General features: G+C 33.8%; 1 protein-coding gene across 1 annotated transcript in view; it reads left to right on the top strand.

Annotated features, from left to right (window-relative positions):
- The first annotated feature begins 7,051 nt into the window (after window positions 1-7,051).
- PRAS40 (Proline-rich Akt substrate 40 kDa) overlaps window positions 7,052-10,174 on the top strand; it is a 31,025-nt gene continuing 27,902 nt past the window's right edge. Inside the window, exons 1-3 of the mRNA XM_069824299.1 lie at window positions 7,052-7,494; window positions 7,591-7,761; window positions 7,863-7,983. Coding sequence (XP_069680400.1) covers window positions 7,372-7,494; window positions 7,591-7,761; window positions 7,863-7,983 — 415 coding nt within the window. The 5' untranslated portion in view covers window positions 7,052-7,371. The remainder of the gene's footprint in view (window positions 7,495-7,590; window positions 7,762-7,862; window positions 7,984-10,174) is intronic.

Raw genomic sequence — 10,174 nt, 5'->3', positions numbered from 1 at the left:
TTGTGTTTGTGCGATAGCTATGCAAGATCCTAGATCTACTAGCTTGGACACTTGTGAAATGAATGATAATCTCAACACATTATGTGACATAGCATTAATAAACTGCGATTCAGAAAATATGGAGATTAGTAATCAGCCTAATACTAATAATGATAATTTTGTTTTGAACACATCTATTCTTTCCAATGACTCAACAATCAAACAAATGAAAATCAGAAAATCAACAGATGAATACACACCAGCTAAGAAAACATTAAAAACAAAGGCTGCTAAACAAATAGCAACATCAATGAAGAATCCTAAACCTATCCAAACTCACAACAAATTTCAAATACTAACTACTGCCACGCCCACAGACTGTCATAATACCATCAGTAACACTACACCCTGCGTCGGCACATCTACAACTCCATCAAATATTAATCCCGCAATATGTGCAGTTTCAAAAAACACAATTTCTCAACCCAAACCTAAGAAACCACCACCAATCATTTTATTGACCAAAGTGAATTATTTTGATTTCGCAAAACAACTAAAACAATTTCTACGCGAAGAAATCAATGCACAATATTGCCCACAGGGCTTAAAAATCTTTGCTGCTAATAATGACGATTATAATGACATAGGTAATTACTTGAAAGCTAACAGTTATGAATTCTACACCTTCCCTAATGGACAAGTTAAAGTTCATAAAGTAGTTATGAAAGGTCTACCTGTAGAAACATCAAGTGATACAATTCAAAATGAACTTGTTTTGAAAAAATTTTCGGTCCAAAGTGTCAAACAAATGAAGAAAAAGATAATAGATGACATTTCTGGAGAATTAGTGTCCCTACCTATACCAGTATGGATTATCACTACATATCAAACTCCAGGAACCCCTGACATCCATACTCTAACAGGGCTTTTTAATCTGAAACTAAACATAGAAGATTATAAAAGTTTACAAGGCCCAATCCAATGTTTCAGGTGCCAAGGTTTTGGACACAAAGCTGTCACCTGTTTCGTCCAACCAAAATGTGTGAAATGCGGTAATGCACATTTTACATATAATTGTGATGCAGTCTCTGAAGCAATACCCAAATGTGCAAATTGCAATGCTCAACATACAGCTAATTTCAAGAACTGTCCAAAATTCCTAAAATATACTCAGGGAATACAAAACAAAAGAGAACAGAGCATTAATAATTTTACTCTTAGAGACCAAGATTTCCCACGTCTTCCAAATAGGAATCCAACTCCCTACAGAAATCACAATCAGGATATGCTTAACAAACAAAGGGACAATTCATCTACAATAGAAGACTTACAAGACATCTGGAATTTTACAAAAAATATTAGGAATTATATCCAGAAGTTTAAAAGTATAATGTCAAAAATCAAATCAGAAAATAATACTTTGACAAAAATCGGAATACTAATTGAAGGTCTTATAGATATCCTTGATCTCGGAAACGGCAGTGAATAAACCTCTGAAACTAGCCTATTGGAATGCCGATGGCGTAAGAAGAGATTACGATATTCTAACTGATTTCCTTGAAGAGTTTGACATAGACATATTTTTAATTAATGAGACGCATCTAACAGCCAACCAACGTTTCACAATCCGAAATTATACAATATATCGCACAGATGGACCTCGAGGACATTATGGTGGCACTGCTATAGCTGTTAAATCAACTTTATATCACCGACATATATCTACACCTAACTTTACAAATCTTGAAGCTACATTCATAGAAATTCCAATAAACAACTCAAACTTGCAATTAGGAGCTATCTATTACTCTCCAAATCTGAAACTTCTAGACAGTGATCTAGATTTGCTTCATGAAATGTCAAAAAACTACATTCATGCTGGTGATTTCAATTGTAAAAACCCAAAATGGAACTCAAGAATTATTACTCCGAGAGGAAAACAACTTGAAGCACACGCTTCCCTACATAAATATAACATAATAGCTCCTTCACAGCCAACTCACTTTCCATACAATAATCTGCATATACCGGATGTATTAGACATTGCCCTTGTCAATACTACTATTACACCTCTATACATTGAAACAGTTTCTGCTCTGTCTTCAAACCACGACCCAGTCATTCTAGTTCTAGATCACATTCCAGCTTCTTCTATATTAAAAAATGACAAAAGAAAAACAGTCAATTGGAAATTCTTCAGGGAACTCGTAAACTCTTCCGTGCCAGGCAATATAATCATTGAATCAAGAGAGGACTTAGATAAAGCTGTACAAATCTACACCTCCACAATTAGCAGTGCTATCAAAATCGCAAAAACTGCATACAATAAGAACCCAGACACAGCTAAGAACCTAGAAATTCAAACTCTTTGCAAACAGAAACGCTTAGCTAGGAAAAAGTGGCAAAAAACTCGAAATGAAACTGACAAAAATATCTATAACAATTTAAAAAACAAATTACACAGAAGAGCTTTTGAACTGAAAATAGATAAATTTGAAGCCGATGTCAAGGATGCTGCATCTTCGAATACTATCTGGAAAATAACAAAAAGACTTACTTCATCTAACAACATCAATAAACAGCAACCCATACATACTACAAATGGCATCAAATACAATCCACAAGATAAAGCTGAAGCAATTGCTGAATATCTAAAGGATCATTTTAGTGAACCAACTGCTGACCCGAACTATATGATCTCAAATCAAGACATGATTGACAATATTAATAGAGATTTAAAAGTTCATGATGCAAGTACTATTTCTCATACAACCCCTTCAGAAGTTAAAAAAATTATTAAGACTTTAAAATCTTCAAAATCTCCTGGACCAGACAAAATTAGTAACTTAGCTCTAAAAAATCTACCAAAGAAAGCTATATGCCATATTACTAAGTTGTTCAACTCAGCATTGAAAACTCAATATTTTCCCTCATCTTGGAAACATTCACAAATCATTACAATTCCTAAACAGAACAAGAACTCTATTTATTGTCAAAATAGAAGACCAATATGTCTTTTGAATACACATGGAAAATTATTAGAACGGATCATCCTCAAACGAATGTTGCCTTATACAGACACCATTATTCCTCCTTGGCAAACAGCTTTTCAAAAAGGAAGATCAGTAACTCATAATGTAGTCTCTCTCGTAGAAGACATAACCAAAGGCTTTAACAACAAATTCTACACAGCAGCCATCTTTTTGGACGTTTCTAAGGCATTTGATAAAGTTTGGCATTTAGGTCTGCTGTATAAACTTAATAAATTTCTGCCTCGCTCATTAACTCACCTTCTAGCTAGCTACTTAGAAAAGAGATCTTTTCAAGTCCTCATAGATGGCCAACTATCTTCCACTTATATAGCAGAAGCTGGAGTTCCACAAGGCTCTGTACTTGGTCCTATATTGTACTGTCTCTACACTTCTGACATTCCTACTACTCTCAAAACTAAAACACTTCTGTATGCTGATGACACAGTTATATATAGTGTTAAATTCAGTCCTCAATATGCTGTCTCTGCAGTTCAAAACCATGTACTTCTATTAGAAGAATGGCTTAAAGAATGGCGTATTTCTTTAAATCCTGAAAAATGTCAGTCAATAATTTTCTCCAAGTGTTTAAAAAGACCTCGTGACAAAATAAAAATATGCAATCAAGAAATTCAATACAGTGACCATGTAAAATATCTTGGTATTACTCTTGATAACAAATTGTTATGGCACAAGCACATAAAATCTGTAACAACTAAGAGCTCTCTTAGAATATCTCATCTTTACCCCCTGTTCAAATCTCCTGTCCTCAGTCTAAGAAGAAAAGTTATGCTATACAAAATGCTGATTTTACCGATTCTAACTTACGTTGCCCCGGCTTGGTGTTATATTCCAAAAACTGTGTTTCAACCTCTTCAAATTGTTCAAAATAAAGTGCTCCGAATAATACATAATTCAGACTGGTACACAACAAATGCACAAATACACTTTGATTTGGACATGACATTTCTGAAAGACTCATTACGTGAACAAGTTAAGAAGTTTTATAAGAGTGCAAATTCAAGTGAAAATCCATTCATCAAGCGTCTTGGTCAATACAATGCAAATTTCTACAAGAAACACAGAACACCAAAATCCTTTTTAAGTGAATAACATGCACTTTTCCACAACCTCTGACTTCCTTAAACCTACACTAATGTCTCTGTGCCCAATTGTTTTGACAGCTGGACATGAACAATATTTGTGCATCGTTATTTGAATTTACACTAAAATACGAAAAGGCAGAAAACATATTTGTTTTGGAACTTTATCAATAAATTGCTGAATGTGAAAAAAAAAAAAAAAAAAAAAAAAAAAAAAAAAAAAAAAAAAAAAAAAAAAAAAAAGAGTATTTCGAATTATTTCGTTTTCAGCAAATCGTTTTCGTTCGGTCGCTGATCACGATCGGGGTTCGGTTTTCCTCGGAAACAGTCGAAACAGATGACAATCACTGTGGCGCGCTGATTTCAAATTTCAGTGAGAATTTCTTTTTCCGAGTCTGAAAAAGAAAAGTAAAACAGTTTAAGTGTAATTTTCGTGTTGATAGATTTGTTCTCAAAATAAATTGTGAAGCACATGAAAGAGGAAAAAAACATGGTATGTCGTGAAGTGCAAGGATACGGAATCAAAGGTTCAGCAAATTAATGACTCATTTCAATCCTGTAGATAGCAGTTTGTACTGTAGTTCAATCAATTCTAAAATATCAATTAGTATATTAAGAGTCTGTGGTATTCCATAAGGATCAATCCTTTGAATAGTTTTATTTATTTCTTTTATAAATAATCTCACTCTAAATATCCTTCCTCACTCTAAATATCCTTCCTTAGTACTCTTTACTGATAACACAAACGTTCTTCTCCAACAATGAGACTCCATCTGTCTTTAATCTACAGTAAATCAAACTTACAATTTTCTGGTTAAAGGTTGATGAACTTGCTCTAAATACTGATAAAATAGTTCTTATTCGTTTTTATAAGCACTGTGTATAAAAAACATTTCCTAAATATCCACATTGAAAATAAAGATTATGAATACAATTAAATTTTTGAGCATATAACATCCATGTAAACAAAATAGTTAAAAAATTATGTCAGATTTCTAATGCAATACGAGTTCTTAGCGACAGTGGAGATATTAAAAGCTGTTTATGTGGTTATGTGTTTCAAGAATATCCGCTCTGAGAGTCTCACCTAAAGTTTGCCACTTCCCTGTATACATTATATTGTATACACACACACACACACACACACACACACACACACACACATACAGAGAGACAAGTAGAAATGTACAATGCTTAAGATGGAATGAAAAAAAAAAAGAACTGGGATTGTTTCCCCTTTTAATTCATCTGTGTTTCATTTAGACCTACCAACATATTACAGTAGTTTAGATAACATGCGTTAAAATAGACATGCATTACATAGCTATCTTTAGATTATCTTCCAGATATTTTCATTACTTTCTGAATTTACTGATGTTTTATCTGCAGGGGCTGCACAAGACAGGAAAGTTGCACGCATTTTAAACGTAATGAGCCAGTATTTTTTAAAGTTGATGTAAATAATGACAACTTCGTCAAATTGTAAAGTAGGCATCGTAACTTCATTTCCTTAAAAAAAAAAAAAAAAAAAAAAAAAAAAAAAAAAAAAAAAAAAAAAAAAAAAAAAAAAGTAATTTTGACCAAAAATTAACAAATTTTCACCCATCTTCTCCCTTAATGTAAAAGGACTTTATTTTTTTTTTTTATCACTTTACACATAGGCTGTATTATATTTTACACTTAAATCTTTCACTCGTTTCGTTATGTTTAATAGGTTAAATGAGGGAATAGCTACGTGACATGACGCCGAGGTATGTGACAAGGTTAGGGGTCATTGGGGGGGGGGATATTTAAGTGACGTGAGGCCAAAGAATGTGAAAAGGTTTCGATTATTTAATTATGTTCTCTCTCCCATATGTACTGTAGAGAGATATCGAAGTTTCACCTAGCTTTGTTTAAAATGTTAAATGTCATGTTTTATTTAACGACGCTCGCAACTACAGAGGTTATATCAGCGTCGCCTGATGTGCCGGAATGGCACACTTAAATGCCATCGACCTGGCCCGGGATCGAACCCGCAACCTTGGGCATAGTAGGCCAGCGCTATACCTACTCGCCAACCAGATCGACCCTAGCTTTGTTACTTTTGATGTTTGCCATTGGTACATCGCGGTTCTGTAGGCTAAAAGCTTGGGGTGGGGGGGGGCATATTTTTATATTGATTACCGTATTTAATTTTCCACGCTTAATTCTCCTATAATAATGAAATATTTCTATTAGATAATAAATTTGAATCTGAACCCGAAAAGAAATGTTTCCCCCCCCACTACTTTATTCGACTCGCTGCAGTGCAGAGCAAGCCTTCGGGTCCCTTCTCCGTAAAAAAGGTAAAAGGTAAAGGTATCCCCGTAACATACCATGAAGGCGTATAAGTAAAAAAAAAAAACACTATATTGTCTGAAAAAAAAATTAGCATGAAACCCCCACATTATGACCAGAAAATTGATGTAGTGTGCTGTAAATGCAAGTAGAATAATTCAATTTTTTGTCACAATAAAAATGCGGATTAGTATCGAGATTCACGTGTATGCAAATTATATTAGACGTTTGCTCACTACTTGTGTGATTAATAATCACTGTCTTAATAATATCCACTCTAGTTAGTTATATGCACAACTTGTGCGCATTTCCGTATTATTAAATCAATTTATTTTACAACATGTATTGGTTTTCCATCTTTGGACGAGCATTAAAAGTAAATGCAAAGTTAATCTTGTTCAAAGATTATCAAGTTGTTTTTCCAAACATATGCTTGTGAAATGCTAGTCATATTCAAAACTATTGTCATAAATTAAAATTAAATATATTAATTTAAAATATTAAGAAAAATATGCACTCTAATTGGTAGATATATAGTATAATTTTGTTTTTATTATGCACAGTTATAGCATAAATGTGATGTTTAAGTCTTTATGGTATGAAATAACATAGTTATGTAACATTTAACGTCGTACATGTTGTGTTTTGTGAGAAGCTCATAATAAATCAGCTGTAAGCTAGGTATTTTTGGGATGGTTAGTTGTGTAAAATAGTTCTAGGTCTCGGCATTTGGCTTTGGTGATTTGATATTGTTCCTTAATCAACTTGAATGTGTAATGATTGCTTAGGAAATATACACTAGTGATGACATTGTGAAAAAATAACCGATAAATAACACCGTGAAAAGTAATTAAATTACCTTTGTGAGGCCTACGTGACATTCAGACCCTTTGTCTTCGCACTTGGACCTGTGTTCCCGTGAAAAGTTCGTATAGGTCGCAATGCTTATTACATGCAAATGTTTAAACGTTTCAATAAACACCAAGAGTTCGAATGTTCAGAATATTGATATTACTAATCTTGGCTTATCGGCAGAAGAATTGAGTGATAGTTTTTTTCAAGAGGTGAGAGAGAAGGGCGTAAAGCGCAAATGCCGGAAGGCATGTATAAGTTTTTATTTATTTTGGTTTCACATATCTGAAAAATCATTTTATTTTTAGGATGTTTGCACTGTGGAACTTGGGAGAATATCAAAGGAGCAATCAAGCCTAGTTCAAGTGCGAAACGTGGGTAATTGGATTATTCATCAATGTCTTAACTGCACAACAAACACACATGCTATTCACCGAGAGAAAGGTGCTGCTTGCGTCTTAGTCAGTCAGGCTCTTCTGGTATGTTGTAATTATTAGACATATTATGTGGGAATTATTACTGTTAACGCGAATTTTTAATACTTTATAATCCGACTCATAAAATTTATTTTGTTTTACAGACAAACCCGGCAGATGTGGCTGCACTTAAGAATAGTGACAGATATTCAGTAGTATTCCGACTCCTTGTTAATCATGTGGACAATGAACTCTCATCAACTCCAACACCAACGAAGTTTTCAGGTGAATGAATACAACAATTTTGCCTATAGACTACGATGTGTATGTTATTCCTGAGTGACTTTAAGAAAAAGTTAGAATTCAATTTAGTACTTTCCGTTGTCAGGCAGAAGAGTAAAACATAGGGTGAAACTTCGATATCCCCCCCACACCACACACGGAAGGGAAAACGTACTTAAATAATTTCATATTCCTCGGCCTCATATCACTTAAATAATCCCCTCAACTAACCCTCTAACTTTGTCACATACCTCGGTTTAATATTAACTTAGATTTCACCTTATTTAACCCATAAAAATCAGACATCCGTCTCGTGTGTGGTGTGGGGCGATATCCAAGATTGGAAGCTATTATTGGAGCAAAACTGAAATTTAGTAAATACCGTTGTAAATTTGAACAAGGGATGCTAAAGCATAATATAAAAAGGCCCCAAATTTATAAAAATGCATACAAATATTGCAATATAAATTATTCATTTGAACAGTAAAGTAATTCAATATTCCTATTTACAAAACAGTTTTTGATAATAATAATATGTACCTGCTTGTAAGGAATAAGGTAGTGAAAAAAGAAAAACAAATTCTTTTTTCTGGTTTAGATTCACATTTATTATCTAATAGAAATATTTCTTTGTTATAGGAGAATTATGCATGAAAAATTGAAGTCAATATAAAAATGTGCCCCCCCCCCCAAAGCTTTTAGCCTCTAGACCCACGATGTGCCAATGCCAAATATCGAAAGTAACAAAGCTAAATGAAACTTCGATATCTCCTTACCTTACATACGGGACAGAAAACGTAACTAAATCATTGAAACCTTTTCACATTCTTTGGCCTCACGTCACTTAAATATCCCCCCAACTAACCTTGTCATATACCTCGGCATCATGTCACTTAGCTATCCCCTCATTTAATCCATTAAACTTTAACGAAACACAAATCAGACGTGAGTCCCGTGTGTGGTTTGAGCAGATAGCAAAGATTGGCCCAAAGCTACAATTTAAAAGTTAACTTTTCTACATTTAACATAAAAAAATTTGTAGATAATAGTCCATGGGAAATGTCTATTTCAAGCAGAAGTTCATGTGCCATGCTCCTTAGAGTGAGACTGTTCAGTCTGGCTTAACCCATGGCACTCTAGTTCATTTTTAATTCTTTTCAGTTTAAAAAAGAGAGTTGTCTACAGCAGTTGGTAACATGAGAGATGCACAATGGATTTTCCATATTTTAAAAATCACTTGGATGTAGAGAAATCATTGCCAGCATGTTGACATTCATTACTTCTTTTGACTATCCAATATTCACGTTCACAATCACTTTGTTTGGCCATTCATCAATATCACTGGAGAAATTGTTCTTTTCATTAATTCTTCGCCATTCAATGGATGCTAGCTGCTGTTTTATCATATCCTCTGCCATAAGTTACTAGTTGATTTTACATTTCCAGCCTAATCAGTTTTCACATCACCTGCTCCATGAACTTCAAAATATTTTGTTAATCTATTGATATCTTAGTTATCTACTTTCGTTTTGTTCCTTCGTTTTGTTTGGCACTTCCAGAAGCATAATAACATCCAAATAATAATAATGATAATGATCCATCAACCTTCTTAATGTATCCAGCTGTTTGCTAACAACATAAAGTCCACTATAGTCCACTGTAGTCTATTCAGTTGTTGAATAATGATACTGATAATTATTTGGTTATTTCTTATAAGCTGTCGATGTTCTTTATGTCGTTTTTGCACTTACCTTAATCTGTTGTATTCTCGTCTTCCATGTCTCACGCTGTGCTGTACTGGTTGTCTTGCTCTTCTAAATCTGTACTAATTCCATCTTTTCCATATCAGGAGTATATGCTTACAATTCTTTTTATAAACGAGTTGAACTGTTCGGCATTTTAGAACAAACAAATGTGCGGATCTCTATGCAGTGCCAGCGTGATTCATACATGGATTTATTTTTGCATGCATATTCCAGATCAAATCAAGAAGTTCTCTTCGTGTTCTGGTTACACATGTTGCATGTACGAAGGTTAGGTTTGATTAATTTAGGCCTAGATTTTTATTAACCATTCCGCGCATATGCAGTTATCATCTCACAACTGACATATTTTGTATGAATGATTAGTGATATTAGTGCCCTCTTTTGTTTCACTTTTACACTTGTACAAGAGAACGAAAATATGCAGTACA

The sequence above is a fragment of the Periplaneta americana genome, chromosome 4 (assembly GCF_040183065.1).
Source record: "Periplaneta americana isolate PAMFEO1 chromosome 4, P.americana_PAMFEO1_priV1, whole genome shotgun sequence".
Classification (NCBI taxonomy): domain Eukaryota; kingdom Metazoa; phylum Arthropoda; class Insecta; order Blattodea; family Blattidae; genus Periplaneta; species Periplaneta americana.
Note: the sequence above shows the minus strand (reverse complement) of the source record. Positions and strands in the feature narration are given on the sequence as shown.